We start from the raw sequence: 21058 nt of genomic DNA, 5'->3' as shown, positions 1-21058 counted from the left end.
TCAAATTTTTTTTTTTGTCTTATTTTTGATTTTTAATTATCATTAGTTCACGTTCGAATGCAGCTCTCAAAGTCTTTTCTTGTTCGTATTTCAATCGCTCCTGTTCCAACTCTTGTTTCAATGTCGATGTCTGTCGAACGAATTTGACAGCCAAGTTCTTTACTGCTTCAAGCATGTCTTCCATTGTCTTGAACTGTGAGAACGATGCCTCTATTTTGGCGGCGATCGCTTGTTCCTCAGGTGTTATTGTTGGTGTTGTTGTTGTTGTTCCTGCTGCTGCTGCTGCTACTATTGGTGTAGTCGGTGTCGAATTACTATTAATATTTTTAAGTGGTGTCATTGTTGGTGTTTTATTTGGTGGTGTTTGTTGTTGTTGTTGTGATTGTAATGAAGGTGATGATTGTGTAGGTGTTGAATCTTTACTGGATCGTTGTATCTCACTGATGATTTCGATGCAAGTCTTTGGGAATACACCGAATACGTTCTTTAGCTTGCCTACCCACCAGTCGCCTTCGATGTCGCGACTGTTGTACACAACTATCAGGTCGTCGGTGTTGATCGCCAGTTCATCGTATGCCTGTTTGGCATACGGCAGGACGGCACGTCCAATATAATAGGGTGTATCGGTGTTGACGTCGTTAATCGATATCTTTCCGGTGGTTCTGTTATTGAGGATGTTGGAGATGGGTTTTCTAACTTTCATGGCTGCTGCTGATGCACTTGGCAGCGTTCTATATCTGGTGTCGTTGCTGCTACTGCTACTGCTATCGGTGACATTTGTCTCGAGTCGTCCGATTTCATTGCTGCTGTTTCCAAGCGAGCTTGAGCTATGATTATGGATATTGTTGATGTTGAGAAAAGCATTGTTGGTCGATTTTGAGGAGAGATGACTTTCATCGGGTTGAGTTGTGTTTGGTTGAGTTTCTGAGATGGCTCCAGGTGGAGATGATGTTTTACGAATGTGAGTATTGGCAGCTGTCTTTGTTGTTGTTGAGGTTGAGTTGTTGCTGCTGCTGCTGCTGTTGGAATTGGATAACTTTGTTGCGTTGTTTAAACCTTGAAGACTATCGACTATCTGATCTCTTGTGATGTTGAATCGTGGCGATAGCTTGATTGATGGATCTGGCTTGGCAGAGAGCATAGGTGAGTTTGGTGATATGGTATTGTAGATCTGTCTGGGTGGTGGAGCATTATTTCTTTTGAGTTGAGGTGGTGAGCTGGCATGTGGAGAAGTCGATTGGATGATACGGTCGATCTCATCAAAGTCATCCTCAATTGAATCTATTATCGATGCAGCGGAATGTGGAGATGATCCAATACTATTATTACTATGGACATTTGAAGTTGTGCTTGTTGTCACCACAATTGGTGTGTTGTTTTGTTGATGATGATGATGGTTTACATTTGAATTTACAATGGTTGGACTGGATGTTTGTGAATTGGTGTTAGTTGTCGGTATGATTCCTGGTGAAGATGATGATGAATTGCTTGTACTGGCATTGCTATTATTATTTCCGAGTGGATTCTCACCATATTGTTCTTTGTTGTATACAACAAACGATTGGGGAAACAAACCTTTCTTTCCAAACAATTCTCCACGCCACCATCCAGTTGGTGCAGTTTCAAATACCAATATAGTTTCACCCTTCTTAAATGACAATTGTGAAGGATGAATTGCCTTGTGATCCTTTATTGCTATAGCTTCGAAATAATTCATTGTCGCTTTATTTTTATTTGTTTTTGGTTTTTCTCTGAAATTAATTAAATTTTTGGTAAACTTTGCAAGAATATATTAAATATTTAATAAAATAAATAAACTTTAACTCTTTTATATGTATATGTATATCTATGGACAGTACTATTATAATAGTTTGTTAAATAATTTAATTTTAACAAAAAGATTTATAAAATGAAGAAAAAATTAAAAAAAATAAATAAATAAAAGTTAATATTTCAATTCCAACAATTATATTAGTATATATCTTAATGTTGTGATTGATTTCTGATTCTCAGTTGGACAATTGTTGTTGTTGTTGTTAATGATGATGGTGGTGATGATGATGTTGATGATAGTAGTAGTAGTATGTAGTAATAGGTGTTAATATTAATGTATATAAATAAATATGATAAAGCACACACTTTAACAATGTTACTTGTTTTATTTGGTTGTTTGGACTGACTGATTATTTTATTTTAAATAATGATCAAAATTAACAATAAACAAAACAAAACAAAAAAAAAACTAGTTATAAATTAAAAAATTACATTTGTTTTGACCTGATTGAGCAATCATTAAAAATTTATTTTGTGATGATATAAATTACCACCACAAAACCACCAATAATCACAACACCTGAGTCAATACCCAAACAAACACAAGTGCACACACACAAGTGCACACACACAAACACTGCACCTAATATGATATGATATAACAATAATGAATAGAATCAACATGATATGAATATTTTTGCATGATAGATTGTGAGTGTTGCTACCCACAAACAAACAAAAAGTTTTCTGATCTATTATTGCTGATGGGGGTTGTAATTTTTGATCATCGATGTAAAAATTGGTTTTTTAAACTGAAAATCGTGAGCATCTTAGATTAATCTATTATTTTCAAAAAAAAAATTGTTTTTTTGGGCTTTTTTTTGTGACCCAAAACGTTAATCACAATCTTGTTTTACATTTACCTTGGGTAAAATAAAGATAGAATAATCATTCTTTTTATATTGTTATATTAAAGATCATTTTTCTTTTTTGTTGATCGGTCGATAGCTTGAACCATCTCATTCTACAAAAGATTCGAGTCCTTTTTTAATAAATCTAATAATATATTAGGGAATTCCAAAGTACAATGGTTAATGCCTGAATACTTTCTTTCTTTTCTATTTATTTATTTATTTTTTTTGAAAAGAAACAGTCCTTTCTTATTGTAAAATACAAGTTCAAAACGACCTTTATTGTTTGGAACAAAAAATTATAATAATAATAAAAATGTATATAATATCGACAATAACAATAAAATATCATCTTTAGTATTATTAGTAAAATAGATGATGTTTCTCACCAAATAGGTAACTATTGAAGGATCTTGTTAACTACTACGACTAGCAATAGTAGTAATAAAGATGATAAAGCAAATTAAAATAAATTGAGTTTTGCAAAACATATTTTAAATAAATTTAAATTTAAGAAATAGTGCACCAAAAACAAAAAGAAAAAGAAAAAGAATAATAATAATTAACTGTTAGATAAAGTTTTTTAACAATATACTTAAAACGTTAATTTAGCACAAACTATTAAATATTGTCTGAAGGACTATTATCTGTTTTTTAGGTTTCTGTATTAAATAATAATTAAGAACTTTCAATAATGTTTCACATAATTCAATTAAGATAACAAGTATATATTCAACTACTCATTAGTTCGAAGCTTTGATATCTTATTAGACAACTAATAATGATTTATTTAAAAAAAATTAATCAAACAGAGTTTCTTTTACCTATCTTTCTCTTTTACATTATTATATTATTATTATCATAGGAACCTATCTAGTTAACTACACTACAATAAACATCTATATTAAATTACATTGATAATTGTTCACCTCCGTGATTAATAACAAAGATATTTATAAGATTAAATGCAATTACAATAAACAAACTATAGATTAGATTTTTTTTTTTGTTAAGAAGATCACCTGGTAACTAACCTTGAATTCTTGAGAAAAGATAAATAGTCAATTAAACAGTTTATTCCCCTAATTCACCAATAATCATCTATGATGATTCCCCTTTTACACACTCTCCCAAATTCACTAATAATAATCTATTATGATCCCTATTAATCATTCTCCTACTACCCTCCCCTAATTCACCAATAATCATCTTTGATGATTCCCCAATAATGATTCCCCTTTTTACACACCCTCCCCAAATTTACCACTACCACCACCCCCAAATTTTTGAGAATTAATCAAGAAACGATCAATTAAACACTCCTCTGATTACCAAACACCACTTCGAGTGACAATGAAATACTCTGGTCAATAAGAAATGTCGTGTGTTTTTCTCAACAGCAACAATCATCAATACTCAAATCACCTCAATCCCTCACTTCCTAATATAGCTTAGATTTTGGTCATCAATTGAAATAATTAATAAAGGTGTTGTACAAAAATAAAAAAAACAAAATTGCAATTCTAGCCTGGTAGAATGTCAAGTGTATTCAAGTGCTAACAACTTTATTAAAATTTAAATTTCAATAAATAAAATCAAATCAAAATAACCTTTTTCGATGCATTAAAAAAAACCTTATCGCAACACAAAATTTTGAAACGGTCTGAAAACAAAAAATCTTGCAAAATGAGAAACTTTGGTGATGACTGCAACTCTACCCCCCTTTTGGATAATGTTTTTAATTTATTTTTGACTTTTTTGAAAATATGAAAAAAAAATCTTTCCAATTCTTTGATTTAAGGTGTAAATTGAGTGTGTGAATTAAATTAAAATAAATTTAATGATAATGATAATGGCAGAAAAAGCCATCATCTTGTTTTGACCAACGCTACTTTTATAAATACCCAATCTAACTGACAACAACAACAAACAAAACAAAACAAAAAATATCACAAAAGTAAAATACATATTAAGTGTAGATATCTATAACGGTTGATATTACAGTTGATCAAACTTTTGCATTCCACCCACTCTCTGCCAATCATCTACCCCTAAATCTTTAAAACAACAACATTTTTATTAATTTTTCACAGTTAATAATTATCAGATTTTAAAAAAGTTATTTTTTTTTCTAGCAAGACTTTTTATCGACAAATTAATAATAATAATATTAAATTAGTCAGTCAACCAAAAACAGTTACATATAATAATATTTTTGTATAGTTAGTTATAATCTTTTAAAGAAAAAATAAAATAAAAATGATTGACAATCGTAGAAATTCAACTGAATCAAACTCTAGCAATTCCTCAAAGAAGTACTCACCACATGAAGCATCGACTATGTCTTCGGAGCACGACCACGAGGATGTTACCAAACCTCTTAACGTTGGTGACATTGTAATTCGTTCAAGCTTTGCCGATGCCTCTGCTGAGGAGCAATCAAAGATCATCTTGGAGCGTTTCAACAGCGGTATCAAGCACTCTGCCTTCACAGACAATCCATTATTGGGTCGTGGTCTCACTCGTGTCGATGTCTCACAATACGTCATGGGTCACCGTAATCAAGTTGCCGAGTTGTACGATCCAAGAGGTAAACGTTTCAGCACTATCTACACTCCAGATCCAACCGTCACCGTCAAATACATTGGTCCAGTCTCAAAGGTAAATTATTGCCATCATTTCATTTGGTTTTTGTTTGTTGTTTTTCCAACTTTTCAAATTATTAATAATTTTTTTGTAATATCTTTTTTCTTTTTGAAATCAATCTTTAGACTGCTCATTACTTTGGTGCATATGGTAAACATGTTTTGAATGTTCCAGCCGGTCATTACGCTTTGGCATTCTCAAAGAATCGTCCAGTTCTCTATGGTGAGGGTCCACATGTTATTATCGATCCAACCTTTGAGTTCAAGGAGCACACTGGATTCGTCAATCAAAACGAACCGGTTATCGAACATCAAACTATTAATATCTTGAGAATTCCAGCCGGTAAGATTGCCAAGGTTTGGTTGGGTACTCAACCAGTGATTTTGGAGTCGCGTCGTGAACCATACGTCTACGTCGACGCCCAATTCCGTTTGGTCGCGCCAGAGGGTGCAAAGAAGGCTCAGTTGTTCTACAACGCCACCGATCCATTCATTGAGCACGGTTCCATCAAGCGTATCATCCCACACACCGGTGAGGTCGCTATCACCTACAACAACGGTATCCTCACCATCGTTCCACCACCAAAGAACTCGTTGCCAATCATCATCGACAGTCCAACTCACAACTTTGAGGGATTCATTTCGACTTCACTCCAAACCTGTTTGTTCCCAAGTAAGGAGACCAAACAGCAGGCTATCGAGGACAACAAAAACTACAAGGCTGCCACCAGCGATGAAATCAACTTGAAGATCTTCCAAACCAGAGATTCATTGAGAGTCGGTGTTGTCTTGGTCGTAGCGTTCAAGATTGTCGATCCAGAGATGGCACTTACCAAGCTCGGAAAGGAGGGAATCCTCTTGCACATTGAGAACGTCTCATTCGCCGACATGGGTAAAGCCATCCAGTTGTCCACTCTCCAAGAGGTCATGTACTTCAACAACACCAAGCCAGGTTCAAATCTCTCCGCCGAGGAATCTCAAGTGCAAACCATCCAAGATCGTGTCAAATCGAATCTCGCTAAGGATCTCTCAGAGTACGGTATTGAGTTGGCTCGTCTCCAAATCGAAACAATGAAGGTTCTCGATACTGAGATCGCCAAGAAGTTGGCCGGACAATCTGTCACCTCCGCCGAGTACACCACCAAGCAGGCTACTTTGGTCAAGGAGTACGACATCAAGACCACCGAAGCCAAGTTGAAGGCAGAGACTGACAACATTGCCTTGGTCCAAAAGAACAACGCCATCATCGCAGAGGCCAATGCCAAGTTGCAATCGGCTCAACGTGATGCTGAGGCACTCTTGATTGCTGCTGATGCTCAAAGAAAGGCTCAAGAAATGATGGGTGAACTCTATGCCAAGTACCCAGCATTGCTCGAGATCGAAATGGCAAAGATCAAATCTCAAGCTTTACAAAGTGCAACCATCTATATTACACCTGTAAGTTTTATTTTAAAGAACAGCAATCAATTTTAAATAACAATGTATAAACTAATATTCTTTTGTTATATTTCAGGAAAATGTTGGTAACTTTATGAATTCACCATTGGTCTTTGCTGATCAAATCAACAAGAAGAAGTAAATTTAATCGAATTTGATTGAATTGAAAATGTCACAACAAAAATAACCAACAACCATCAAAAAATATAATTTGTTTATTTTAAAATATATAAAATATAAACAAACAATATTTTAAAATTAATCAATCAATACACTTATTTATCTTCATATACATATAATACAACTGTCATATATATAATTACAAAAAAAAAAAGATAATTTCGAAATTATCTTTTAAAACTTTCTGAAAAGAAATAAAAAAAAATAAAACAACAGAAAAAAAATAATATAAACAAACTATTTAATTAACCTAATTTGTTAAATTTCTTTCATTATCTATTTTTTAAAGTAAAACTAAACATAAGAAGAACTTGAAAAATAAATATTTAAAAAATAAAAACAATAAAAATATGGTTTTATTATAATTTAGTCACTCAGAGCCATCGATCCGTTAACAAGAGGAAAAGTACGAACACCTTTAAAATTCAAGCTTGGAGGAGTGTCTCCAGTTATGATAAATCCGAAATTCAAAACTTGTTTAGGAGAGATTGAAAAACCACCAACAGGAGTTAAAATACATCGATCCAATTGTATCATTAAATCAATGTTCCAATAGCTAGAGGAATCTTTTGATCTCAGTCGAGTACATATATCACTTCCAATTATAAAGGCATATATTGTTTCATTACAATTGGTATTTCTAACATTTATATCATACAGATGATATGGAATTCCATTATTGTTCCAATTTTGTTTATCTTTTATTTCTAAATCTATTAATCCATTATTTTCTATTTTAAATATTAAAACAGTTTAGAAAAGTTTTTAATATCCTTTTAACAGTTTAAAATATATTACCTCTATTTATGCACCTTCTTCCATTTTCATACCTATTACATATCTCATATGGATTACAAAAACTTTGACAAACAATATCATATCCATTAACAGTTTTTAAAATTGCAATATAGATAATTAAAAGTTTTATAGTTAAAAAGCAATTCATTTTAAATTTATTAATAAATAATTATAAATAAACAAATATTTTTCAAACAATTAATTAATTATATATCTATTTCTTTCTATTTTTTATTCGACTTTTATAAATCTATTTATTGGTGACTGGTAGATTTAAAGTTACCAATCTAAACTTGATTCGTGAAAAATGTTAGTTTTTTTTTTTTTTTTAGTCAAAGATTTTTTGTAATGCATGACAAATTGAATAATTTGAGTAATTCTTTTAATTAATAGATAACAACAACCTATATATAGATATATAATGTTAAATCGAATGAATACCACTACAAAAATAAGTAGTAGTGGTTGTGGTAGTTACAACTATCAATACATTCGATATTATATAAAACATCAATATCAATCATCTATATTTTCAAATACATCATCAACAACAACACATGCACTTACACCTACAACATCAACATCAACATCAACAACAACATCCCCACCATTGAAATCAAACTATAAATATATATATAATAATAGTAATTTTAATTTATTAGGTAGATTTAATTATTCTACTTCAAATACAAATAGATATAGTAATAATAGTAATAGTAATCTTTATAGCAATAGATTAAATAATATTAGAAATGTAAATGATAATAACAATAATAGTGAATATAACAACAATAGTTCGAATTACAATTATCACCATAATCATCATCAGTATAGTGATGATATAAACTATACGAGAAAGAACCCATTGGATCTAACAACTCTCGACAAAAATACAAACTACAACTCTGAAGACTATCAAGTTTTAAAAGAGTATTTCAAAACTAAACCAAATACCGCTGAAGTTTTGTAAGTATCTACATAAGATATATTCGAAACAATCAATCAAGATAACTATTATTAACAATCATTATTAAATTAGTGTATCACAACTATTTAAAGAAAGAAGTAATAATCTTGTACCTGTTTTGAAATGGGTGGTTTACAATCGATATCTTAGTAATGCTTTATTCAATCTGTTGTTTCAGTTGACTATCACTCAGAACAATTCACGATTCTTCATTCCATTGATTCAGTTGTTGAACGATCATGTCAACTTTGGAAATCTCTCGTTGAACGAGCAAACGATAGATGCGATGATCAACAATTACTTCTTTGACGACAAGACATCAGATGTTGCAACGCTGCAAGCGGAAACCATACAATCGATACTGGAACATCCGCGTTGCTCCTACCGTGTCATTACAAAGGTATTGCGAAACGTGCGTAACAAAGACACCATTGCAACACTGCTGCTCTACAACGAGGTGAAAGCGAACGTCATCGTAGACACCCCAGTCGATCCGCTAAACAACTCCGACCGAACGGGCTACTCGCTGGTCTTGCCGAAACACCAGTTCCACTCGCGTATCTTTGAGGCGCTGCTCAAGCTGGTCAAGGACAACACCATTCAACATATATTCGAAAAGGTAATATTGGATTCGCTAAAGATACAGCGCCATGACTTGGCTATTCTGTGGCTGGCGCGACGCTACCAGCACCACCAGCTGCTGCCGTGTGCTTCCGAGTTGCGCTGGTTCCTCGCTTACTTCCGACTGCGACGCGACACCAATGCCGCGCAATTCTGGGACAACTACTATCTCTCGCTGTACCAGCGGTTGCCTGCAATCGAACTGCTCATCTCGCAGTTTCTTCAGTTCAAACCAAACAGAATGCTGCTCGATCTGGCCGAGCCAGCACCGTCTGACAACGACGAGCAACTGCGTCTCTACTGCCGAAAGATCCGCACTGACAACGCCATGAAAGTGGCGACTCTGCTCAAGAATCACTACTTTAAGAATCAGAAAGATGTATATTCGATGTTGCCGTCCTGTGAGAATCTGATGCCGGCAATCTGCACCATTCACCTCGCGGAATCCATTGATATCGCTGCGTTCGTCGAGTCAATGCCGTCGCTGCTGAAATCGGTGATTGCCACACCCGCATTTGTAAGTCCGCTTCTCATTGGAAATGTTGAGCGTGGACTGAAGTTGCTGCTTATCCATCAGCATGATTTGCAACTGCTCTACTCTCACAGTCACCAGATTTGGAATGCTCTGCTCATTGGTCTGGTCAATGCATGTCGATTCGACATGGCTGCAGCAGTCATATCCGGTGCCAGCCACTCGGAGATCAAGCTACAACCATCGACCATTGAATTCTGTCTTGCTAAAACACTCGCCAATCTCGACATTATCGACAAACATACATTGAAAACACTCAAGGATTTACTGGTTCCGAGTGGACTGCCCAATTCCACATGGACACAGTCGATGCTTAATTGTCGACTGGCGGCACTGGTTGATACTGGCGACGTCAAAACCGCCGCTCTTCTCCTTTCACAACAAACCGACCACATACGCAATGCTCTCTCCAATCAACTGGCAACACATATCTATCTCCGTCATAAATCATCGTTCTCCTCACTCACCGAGTCGGCACCATCGTTGAAAGAACTCCTCCAATTCGCCAGAGTCGACAAACTCGACAGTGGAATGATTCTCAAACTTGCCCAAGCCAACAACCCTGAGAGTGCTGCCATCCACACCGGAGCAACTATCATTCGTCAATACATAAAGGAGTTGATTGGCGCCACTGATAATGAGCAGCTGCAACAACAAATCAGTCCAATTGTTTTACACGAGTTGATAAAGATCAGTGTGTTGGATAACGACCCACAGAGTCTGGTGCGACTTTTCAAAGCACTCAAACCACTCAGAGAATATCCAGCGGAAACGAAGCGTATACTATATATGGCCAATGACATCGTGAATGATCCATGGGTTGCTGACATTCTCAAGAGCAGCACCGAATATAAACTTCACCCGATTCTACCTGCCAAACCAACATGTACACTTTCAGAACAATCAATAGACTATCTTAAGAATAAGTTTTTACAACAGAGAATCAATCAAGATATAATTCATGAATATAACAATCATAATAATAATAATAATCATAATAATAGTAATAACAATAATTATTTTTAATAAATATCACTGGTGGAAGATAAATATTCAGATTAAACATCCATCACCTCTCAAAACAATTCACTTTCACCGTTTTTATTAACATGCATCCATCAATTTATTTAAAATTAATTTAATATATTTTATTTCAAAATCGACATCTAACTTTTTTTTATAATTCACAATTCATTTATTAATAGTCGAAATTAATGAACAGATATATAAATTTTTAATTCAATTAAAATCAAGAAATATAGCTTCAAATTCAAAAGTATTTCATTCACCTCAACAAGAATTGATGATTGAGGTAAGTACACTAACTGTGTTGTAGACTCCAATGTAGAAAAGAGTCTAACATTCTCATTATATAAACTGTAGTTTGGCAATAGTTAACTAATATTTACTTTTATTAATAAAAATACATTAAAACAATAGATGATAGAGTATAAGAGTACCATCAACACAAAATGATATATGTATTCGTTAACTTTGGACTACCATCTAAGATCATCTCTGACCATGATAAGTTATTCACGTCCAATTACTATAAAGCTCTCATGAATGAGATCGGAACCAAACTAAACATATCTACCCCTGCTCGCCCACAGTCCGAAAATCCTAAAAGGTATTTCTATTTCTCCTATAAGATGAATATTAAGATGTGCCTCTCTTAAAGAATTCACAAAGTATTACTAGAGAATCTAAAAAATATTTTATAATCATATTTATATAATTTCTTGATTTTCATTGAACAATAAAATTTAATATCTGTTTATTTTTTCCAAACAAAACAAATTTGGCAATTAATTGATTCATTTCAGACAATTTTCGTTTTTTTTTTTTTTTTTTTGTTCAAAATACATTTGTTTGTTTATTTATTTCAGATTGTTAATTTAGAGAATGATCTTATACAAACAAATAGGGAATAGCAATAATACAAATAAAAGAATTGTAAATTCTTTATTTAAAGTTATAGGAAAATCATCATCATCAACAACACACATCATTCCTTACTGTTTTAGAAATAATAATAATATATCATCAGTTTCACAAACATCACCTTCATCATCATCATCATCATCATTAATATCAAGATCATACTCAAACAATAGCAGTAGTAGCAACAATATACTTTTTAATAGAAATGCATCTTCTTTGAACTTTGAGGAAATCGACTCACCAAAATCATCATCATCACCACAACAACATTTATATACATCACATCCTATTTATATTGAAATACAACATATTAAGAAACTATATGAAGTAAACAACTATGTGCTTGCAGATCAAAGGTAATTAATAGATGATTAATCAAATCATCGAACCAATATCAAATCTATTTACTAACGTACAAGTTGATCGATCAATCAGATTGAAAGAGTTTCTATCAAGTAGTATATTACTTGATGAAAATGTAAAGTTTAATAGACCTAAACACGTTGGACATTTGTTTGCTTGGATAGTAAAGGCGAAACCATTCAAAGTGGTACAGATCATCGATGATTTCATGTCATATTTCCTCGCGATTAAAGATCATATGTGGATAACGAGAACTATAGAGCAATACACTTGGCACAACATTCCTCGTATCAATGATCAACTACTCGACAAACTAGCCAACTATATATTCACCAAGATGCATTCCGAACCGAAAATATTGCATCTCTTTAACCGATCAGATATATCACAATATACACTATTCACTCTTTTTAAAAATAATTTAACAGAATCTCAACAAAATAACAATAACAATAATAACAATAATAGCATTATCAATCAACTTGATTTACCATCATTACCTTCACTTTCAACATTAATAGTATACAATGAAGCAATGTCACTTTTCGATCCAAAATCAAATAATAATGACAATAACAACAACAGCAGCAGTAATAACAGTAATAACAGTAGTCAAGTAAAATCAGATAAAGATAGAGAGATTCATTATGAATTGTTTGGTCATTTGAGACATTTTATGTGGAGAAGTAAGAATACTACTTTTCTAGAGTCGATCATCAGTATCTATTTGAAATTGGATTGCTATCATCATGCTTTGAGTTGGTATGCTAGAGGCGCGAATATGGTTGGACATCTTGCTTACAAGCCATTTGTGGCGTATCACAAGTTGCGTGGTGACGAGGAGCTGGCGCGTCATTGGTCAGCTGTGAGTACCGCCCCGATTGGCGACGTCGCTGCCATGCGTAGCTTCCTCTCGTACTCGATCGATCCCCTGATAAAAGGCGAAGCATTCCGTCGACAAGCTGCTGTGCGCCGTGGTGGATTCGCTGCGATCAACGCGGACAACCAATTGGCTGCCTTCCTCGAGAAGTCAGAAATCGACCAGATCATTGAGAAACTCGAGAAGTTCTACTTCCTCAACAAAGAGTTGCCACGCGACCAACTGATCATCCGTTGCGCCATTGCCATCTACGAATCGGTGCCGGAACACTATCCCAACTTCCTGAAACTGGTACCGAATCGATTCGCGCCACTCTTTTCCAACCCTAGATTCTTCTCGGACAGTCTTCAATCCGACTTGATGAGTGGAATCAATATGCTGCCGGGTCGCGAGGCAGTCGGAAACGTTGGACCATTCAACGACATCCTCATAAGTCTCGTGGGAAGCAAGCGATATACCTTGCTCACTAGAATATTGGCTGCCGGTTTGGAGATGAAGCAGAAACACTTCCCACAGCTTCAGACACGTACACTCGACGCCATTGCCAACAATCTACTTGTAAATATCAAAGAAGATCAGCAAGCTCAACAGTTGGCGTCGACTGTCCTCACTCTACTCCCACAGCAACACGAATCACTTCCACTTCACAACCTCAAGCTCTCCAATGTCATCCAGCGCGGCGAGTATCCATTGGCAACAGAACTCTTTCAAAATATGCAACAAAAAGATCAACTTTCCTATCAACTGGCAGCTCAAATCCTCTTGAAACAACATGAATCAAACAACCAAAACAACTCTTCATCGTCTGAATTGAGCTTGGAACAATTCGATTCATTCTTTGGTATCGATAGAAAGACCGACTCGACACCTTCCAACGACCTTTCTCAACAGCAATATGCAACTGTATTCAAGATTTTCCACCAAGCCAATCAAACCAGATTGATCAGAGAGTACTTTGATTCACTGATGTTTGAAAACACTCTGCAAACCACGAACTCGCTCAGCCAAGATCTCATCTTACTGATTATGAAAGTGCTGGAGGGTCAACCGGCATTGCGATGCCGTTTCTTCAAATCGCTAATGGATCTCAAGAAGATGACAAGCATCACTCCTGCCATTCAAATCTTGATCAAGGGTGACAACGAAATGGTAAAAGATCCACATGTCCGAGCTTCTTCTTACAAGCTATTCGAGCAAACCACCTCCCAAGCCATTGCTGTATCGTCCTCCGACCAACAGACCCACTGATAACAAACCTGAACTTTCTGAAGAAACCATTATCAATTTCTTGAGAAAAAGATTTAGAATTAAAATAAATTAAATTTGGTTTCAAAATCAAAACAATATCAATTTGTTGAATGGTGTTTCCAACAACAAAAAAAAACAATTCATCTAATCTGTAAATTAAATGATTTAGAAAGAAATCACGATTCCAAATTTATCATTAATATCCGATGATATTGATATTTCCAATTAAATTTCTGATATTTTCGATCAAATTGAGGTTGATGAGGATGTATTGTATCATAGTAAATAGTCGAAAAAAAAACAAAATTACCTAAATATCTATTATTATCAATATTTTTTTTATTGAGAAATTTAAAATGACAATTCAAAAATCAATTAAAATGGGTTTGTTTAATTGTTGTTTTTTTATCCTTCCATACCACATATATATTTTTGTTGGTGCATGTTGTTTCTATTCATTCAACAGCCACCCACATTACATAAAGTGCGTTAGAAATTTTCTAGCAAAATATCTCTCCAAGAAAATTCAAAAAAATCATAGAAAAACTCTAAAACCTCCAAAATAGAAATTATGTTGTTATTGAGAAAATGGAAAATGGGAACGAACCTCAATGAACTGAATTGCTGTGATTAGTGGTGAATTGAGTCGATTTCAGATATTTTATTTTTTAAAAAAAAAGGTGTGTTGTTTTTATGATTCTAGTTTTTTCTTTGCCAATCGGGTGCAAAATCTTCACCACCAAATGATATCATCACCCCTTGATTTTTTCTGCAAAAATAAAATATTGTAAAATCAAATGAAATCAAAAAAAAACTACAGCAGAAAAAAAAAGACAAGACACAAAATAATCAAAAAAGATTTGTCATTATATTTTTCCAGGTCCTAGAAAAAAAAAAACTCTTCCTCCTGATACCCTTTCTTGAGGCACCGTGCTCGGAATGAATCATCAAAAAAAGCACTAGTGTGTGGTACTATACTTACTACAACTTTTATTTTCTATATTTTTTAATTTTTTTAATTTTTTTTTTTTAAAGTTTGCCGGCACCCAAAACATCAAAAAGGACCATTGACTAAAGATATCATATTCAGTTATTTACTCCTAACCTGATTTAATAATTATTTTATCAGATATATATATACATAAAAAAATATAATAGATATGAAATCTGTTGCTATTTTATTATTTGCCTTGTTGGCAGTCTATTCAGTATCAGCTGTCGCTGTCCACGAACAAACCAACGTTCGTGTTGAAAAGAACGGTGAAGAAGGTGTCCAATGCACCCTTTGCAGTTACATTGTCGGAAAGGTAGAGAATGCCGTCGAAAAGAACATCACTGAAGCTCAAATCATCATCGATCTCCAAAACGAGTGTGCCATCATGGGTGCCTTGGCTGGTGAGTGCAAGACCCTCATCGCTGTCTACGGTCCAACCATCATTGCCAAAGTCCAAGCCGCTCAAAACCCAATCACCATCTGCACTGACATTGGTTTGTGCTCATCAAAGGTTGCCGTCAAGAAGCCAGTCCCAGCCGTCAAGGGTGGTATCAACTGTGATATCTGCAACTACTTGGTCGGTAAGATTGAGTCTGCTTTGAACTTGAACATGAACGAAACTGAAATCATGGGACTTTTGCAAAACGACTGCTCCAAGTTGGGTCCAGTTGCCTCTGTCTGTGACGATGTTGTTAACATCTATGGTCCAACCATCATCCAAAAGATCCAAAACCAAGAGAACCCATTGACCGTTTGCACTGAAGTCGGTCTCTGCACCACTGCCGTTGCCAAGCCAGCCCCAAAGAAGGCTGTCAAGGGAGACACTGAATGTGCCGTCTGCAACTACATTGTTGCTCGTGCCGAGAAGTACATCGAAGGTAACTTGACTGTCCCAGAGATCGTCTCTGCCTTGGAAACCGACTGCGCTGATTTGGGTCCATTTGCCTCGATCTGCAAAACCGCCGTCTCCTTGTACGGTCCACAAATCGTCCAACAATTGATCAACGAAGTCAGCCCAACCACCATCTGCACTGATATTGGTCTCTGCACCTCTGCCAAGAAGGTTGCCAAGCCAGTCAAGAACGACGTCGAGTGCTCACTCTGCAACTATTTGGTCGGTAAGATCGAATCATACTTGGGTCTCAACATCAACGAAACTCAAATCGTCGCTTTGTTGGATAACGACTGCAACGAATTGGGTCCATTGGCCTCAACCTGTCAAAACTTTGTCAGCATCTACGCCCCACAAATCATCAACTCAATCATCAACGACGAGAACCCAATCACCATATGCACTGACCTCGGTGTCTGCTCCTCAAAGGCTGCCAAGAAGTCCGTCAAGGGATCCACTGAATGCACTCTCTGCTCATACTTGGTCGGTCGTATCGAGACCTACTTGGACAAGGGATTGACCGTCAACCAAATCGTCACCATTTTGGAGAACGACTGTGCTGATATCGGTCCACTCGCTTCCACCTGCAAGTCAATCGTTGCTTTGTACGGTCCAGCCATCGTTCAACGTCTCATCAGCGGTGTCAGCCCACTCGCCATCTGCACTGATGTTGGTCTCTGTACCTCTGCCAACGCCAGACCATCATTCACAATCCAAGCCAACTAAATTAATTAAATAAATTAATATATACTATTTAAATTATTGCAATATTATAAAAACCATTAAACCAAAAAAAAAACTTGTTTATACAAATATTTATTATTTGATTTGATTTAATTTTCACTTTTACAAATCATGTGATCAAAAAAAAAAAAAAAGTGTCCTTCATTGTTCAATTGTTTATAATCTAAATTTAGATAAAATAGAAATATGGATAATGTTTTACATATATTAGTAAATCTACCTCATATTCTATTATCAAAGATTACAAATCATCTAAAAGATAATATAGATAGAATATGTTTTACATTAGTTTGTAGTCGATGGTTCAGTGAAAGAGATAAATATCTATCTTTTAATAAAGATAAAATACTTGTTGATATTATACAAAAGAATGACCAATTCTATTTGAAATCATATCAATGTTTAATGAGCAAATCATTGGAAAGCAAGGATACATGTACTCTAATCATTGATAATGATCAAATGACACCAGGTAAATACATTTAAAACATCAGAAAGTTTAACTTTCATTTTAATTAATAGATTTTTTAGATAGTATCAATTTTAGCAATCAGTTGACAAAACTAATAGTAAAGTCGGAATTTGTGAATGATGAAGATCTCGAGAGTCTGTATAGATTGATATCGAATTCAAATATCTACAAGTTTGATGGATGTTACACAATGAACCACTATTGCCTGGCTATCTTCCACCAAATTTACGAACACTTGATTTGGGAGAGACCAAATTCGACCACCCTATCTTGGCAGGTGTCCTTCCAAGCACGTTGGAGAATTTGATACTCGGAAGTAAATTTAATCAACCACTTGAACCTGGTGTTTTACCAGCATCTCTACGAGTCCTCGTATTTAAAGGTCTTGCCTTTAAGCAAAATCTTCAAGTTGGATCACTTCCTCCGAATCTAGAGGTACTTGAATATACAGGATTTAGAGGTCCCATCACCAGTGAAGTATTGCCTTCCACTCTACATACCCTGGTCTTTATTCCGATATCATGGGCACCAGCAATACAGTCGCATCCAAATCTGAAATCACTGACATTCTGGGAACCATACATCGATGATATCTTTGAGAATGAAATATTATGTCTCAGTGATTTGCCAACCTCTCTAACCAAGCTATGTATAAATACACATATCACCCTATCTTCAGTGTTGTCTCCGTCAATCAAATATCTCGAGCTTGCTGTATGTAAAGCAGATGGCATATTCAATGAAGCCTCAAAGTATCAATTTGAAACCTTAAAGCTTGCATTGTCAGTGTCACTCGAAAATATAAGTGTCAAACATCTTGAAATTGACAATGATAGCCGTACTGTCGAAATTCCGCACGATGTTGAGACACTGGGTATCATTTTGTATTCAGAACCTTTTACTTTTCACAATGCTATTCCTCCATCAGTGAAAAAGTTGATTGTTGGCTCTAATCTAAATGGTTTCGTTGGTTTTGAGAACTATTTTTCCTCAGATATTATCACTAGCTCCATAGAGGAATTGAGGATCAACTATGATCAACCACTATTTTCGAGTGGAAGCGGTTTTAGAAATTTGAATCCATCATGGAGTTTTCCAATTCATTGTATTCCCAATAGTCTTGTACTCAATTGTAAAGATAAAGAAAAAATATATATACGAAGATTTGGTGATCATTTTATCGTTGTTGGTCAATCACCCAGCTTTTCAGCAATGGTTAGTAGATCGCAAATTTGGAAGTTCTTATCATTCCAACGAACGATCACCAACGATCACCAATAATTTTTCAAATAAAGCGAAAGTGTTTGATTAATGTTTTTTTTTTGTTTATTTAATTTATTTTATAATACAAAAGTTTATTAGTTTTATATTTACTTTTTTCTTATATCTATATATGTATATTTATATTAGAAGTAGTTATAGTTTCGCCATTAGTGAATTTATATTTTCAGTATTACAGTTTGCTGCTGAGGTTTGTGGAGTATTTGTAATTTTTTCAAGGAATTCTGCATATTTTCTTCCATTACCGGTTGTTTGAGGTGGTTGTTTTTGAAGTGGTTGTAGATGCTTTTGGTTGATGTTGTTTTGCGATGAGGAATGAGGTGATGAAGTGATTTGTAGTTTCCAGAGAGCTCTCAGGAATTTGTTTGTCTTTGAACGTATCATGATCTCCAGGCCTTGGATATCTTGACCGTTTGCATAGTTGAAAAAGTGGACCAGCGAGGTTGCCGGTATTGAAAAGTTGAGATCGGTGATGATCGATCCATTTCGCTGTTTGGCATTGCAAGTTACTATGCCCAAGAAGTTGCCGCGTTCATCAAACAAGCCACCTCCGGAATTGCCAGAGTGTACCGGTGCCGTTGTCTGGTAGCTCACGGCCATGCCGTCGACACAAACAACATTCGATATGATTCCATGTGTGACAGAGACTGGCGGTTCCTGTGAGGGTGGTAACAGCGGATATCCGAGGACAGCCACCTCGGTTCCGTGTTGGACGTTCAGCAGTGTGTTGCATTCAACATGATGGAATACAAGCGAATCATCACAAACAATCTTTAGCAGTGCAATATCGAGGTGAGTATGTGAGATGTATTCGATGCGCCCATTGTACCACATGTGTCCGCCAATTGTCTCTTTGCCAATCAACGCAGCATAGTCGACACGTATCTCAACGCGGTAGTCTTTAAACATGTGAGCGGGATAGCCAACTGCGTTGTTTGAGTCGTTCGATGCTTTATGCAATGCCGATATCGACGGTGCCAATATATGTGCATTCGTCAGGATGTAGCCGTTCGAAGATATCAAAACACCGGATCCCCATGTATCCTTGAATTTCACCAGTACGATATTATGTTTTTGTCGGTCGAGAAGCGAAAGACTGGTTTGCAGCGGTGAGAGCGACAGCACGCTGTTGGAAATCAAAGGTTTTGCAACCAGGTCAGTCTTGAGAAGATACTCGAGGAATGTGTGTGTGGGGAGCAGACTTGCCAAGTTGAAAGGTGTCTTTTCATCTTTTGCTCTGATGGGTGGTGTTACGATGGCGATGACTTCGCCACGCGAGTTGAACACTGCCGCACCCTCACTGCCTGGCAAACATCTGGCGTCGGTGAGAAACAGGCTCGGATGTGAATAGGGTCGCGCCGCTATCTTGTTGCAGATGATTCCACTCGACACCGAGTTGAGAAAGATCGTCGGTGAGATGAAACCGAATGGCGATGCAACGATTGAGATCCGCTCGCCCGTCTTGATGTGTGTTGATTGTGCAAAACGAACTTGATCGATTGCCGGATCGACGGTGAGCGGTGACGACGCCTTGAGCAAGACGAGCGACAGTGACTTACTCGAGCCAATCACAAAGTAGGATTTCAGCAAATCCACTATATCCATGATCGATTGATCGACTTCGATCAACTGGTGAAATCTACATTGAATCCAATCTTTCAGAGGATCATAGATTCTCTCATCGGATGACTTGTTATAAATTGACTGACCACTACCACTACCACCACTACCACCGCTATTACTTGATTTGATATCCTCTTCTTTTATTTGTCTGTTGTTATTACACATAATATCTATCTCTGTATCTCTATGTATCTCATAGTGTGCCTGTTCATTTCTCCTACTCAGAAATGGCATGAATATAGAAGACGATGTCAATATGATACCTTGTTCTCTATTAATAATGAATCCACTACAACTAAATGTAATTTTACCTTCACTATATATATATATATATATATATGTATCTATTGTTAGTAACTAAAAGTTTTCATTATTTTAATCTCAATTTCCGCTTCAATTTCAATTTACCTTGAATGTGAGAAAGTAGGAACTTGTGATGATGATGATTTATTTGATTTCAGAGCGGAACTACTGCTACTTGATCCATAGTTAGAGGCAGTCGATATATCATTACCCTTGACACGAACAACCACACAACATTGTCTTAGTTTTGAAATGTCACAAGCTGACAATGATCCATGAGTTATTGTCATTTATAGATTTTTATTTTATTTACAAATATAATCAAATTTATTTATATAAATATAATCATATATTATTTATTATTACTTTTTACAAAATTAAAAATAACAACAGTTGTTGGTGTACAAATATATTTATTGACTGACTGACTGACTGACTAATTGAATGATT

At 35.4% G+C, this 21058-nt stretch overlaps 7 protein-coding genes across 7 annotated transcripts; 4 read left to right on the top strand and 3 right to left on the bottom strand.

Annotated features, from left to right (window-relative positions):
• Window positions 1–19: 19 nt before the first annotated feature.
• PPL_04368 (uncharacterized protein) lies at window positions 20–3857 on the bottom strand (the record flags this gene model as incomplete). The annotated part of the gene is made up of 3 exons (XM_020575271.1): window positions 20–1751; window positions 3598–3669; window positions 3811–3857. 3 exons carry the CDS (start codon window positions 3855–3857, stop codon window positions 20–22), a joined length of 1851 nt encoding a protein of 616 aa, XP_020434791.1.
• Window positions 3858–4943: 1086 nt separating this feature from the next.
• Window positions 4944–6908, top strand: vacA (vacuolin A; the record flags this gene model as incomplete). The annotated part of the gene is made up of 3 exons (XM_020575270.1): window positions 4944–5345; window positions 5456–6766; window positions 6843–6908. 3 exons carry the CDS (start codon window positions 4944–4946, stop codon window positions 6906–6908), a joined length of 1779 nt encoding a protein of 592 aa, XP_020434790.1.
• A 404-nt stretch (window positions 6909–7312) lies between these two features.
• PPL_04366 (uncharacterized protein) lies at window positions 7313–7892 on the bottom strand (the record flags this gene model as incomplete). Its single annotated transcript, XM_020575269.1, has 2 exons — window positions 7313–7644; window positions 7784–7892. The coding sequence occupies 2 exons, from the start codon at window positions 7890–7892 to the stop codon at window positions 7313–7315; spliced, it is 441 nt and encodes a 146-aa protein (XP_020434789.1).
• A 285-nt stretch (window positions 7893–8177) lies between these two features.
• On the top strand, window positions 8178–14299 carry PPL_04365 (uncharacterized protein; the record flags this gene model as incomplete). Its single annotated transcript, XM_020575268.1, has 6 exons — window positions 8178–8710; window positions 9137–9268; window positions 9939–10867; window positions 11070–11176; window positions 11767–12164; window positions 12301–14299. 6 exons carry the CDS (start codon window positions 8178–8180, stop codon window positions 14297–14299), a joined length of 4098 nt encoding a protein of 1365 aa, XP_020434788.1.
• Window positions 14300–14655: 356 nt separating this feature from the next.
• PPL_04364 (saposin domain-containing protein) lies at window positions 14656–16911 on the top strand (the record flags this gene model as incomplete). Its single annotated transcript, XM_020575267.1, has 3 exons — window positions 14656–14683; window positions 15335–15388; window positions 15458–16911. The coding sequence occupies 3 exons, from the start codon at window positions 14656–14658 to the stop codon at window positions 16909–16911; spliced, it is 1536 nt and encodes a 511-aa protein (XP_020434787.1).
• Window positions 16912–17115: 204 nt separating this feature from the next.
• On the top strand, window positions 17116–18763 carry PPL_04363 (FNIP repeat-containing protein; the record flags this gene model as incomplete). The annotated part of the gene is made up of 3 exons (XM_020575266.1): window positions 17116–17401; window positions 17679–18533; window positions 18756–18763. 3 exons carry the CDS (start codon window positions 17116–17118, stop codon window positions 18761–18763), a joined length of 1149 nt encoding a protein of 382 aa, XP_020434786.1.
• Window positions 18764–18817: 54 nt separating this feature from the next.
• PPL_04362 (S1 family peptidase) lies at window positions 18818–20898 on the bottom strand (the record flags this gene model as incomplete). Its single annotated transcript, XM_020575265.1, has 2 exons — window positions 18818–20621; window positions 20714–20898. The coding sequence occupies 2 exons, from the start codon at window positions 20896–20898 to the stop codon at window positions 18818–18820; spliced, it is 1989 nt and encodes a 662-aa protein (XP_020434785.1).
• Window positions 20899–21058: the final 160 nt, after the last annotated feature.

This window comes from Heterostelium album (genome assembly GCF_000004825.1).
Source record: "Heterostelium album PN500 unplaced genomic scaffold PPL_contig9, whole genome shotgun sequence".
Lineage (NCBI taxonomy): Eukaryota > Evosea > Eumycetozoa > Acytosteliales > Acytosteliaceae > Heterostelium > Heterostelium album.
The sequence above is the reverse complement of the archived record's forward strand: the minus strand, read 5'-3'. Positions and strand labels throughout refer to the sequence as shown.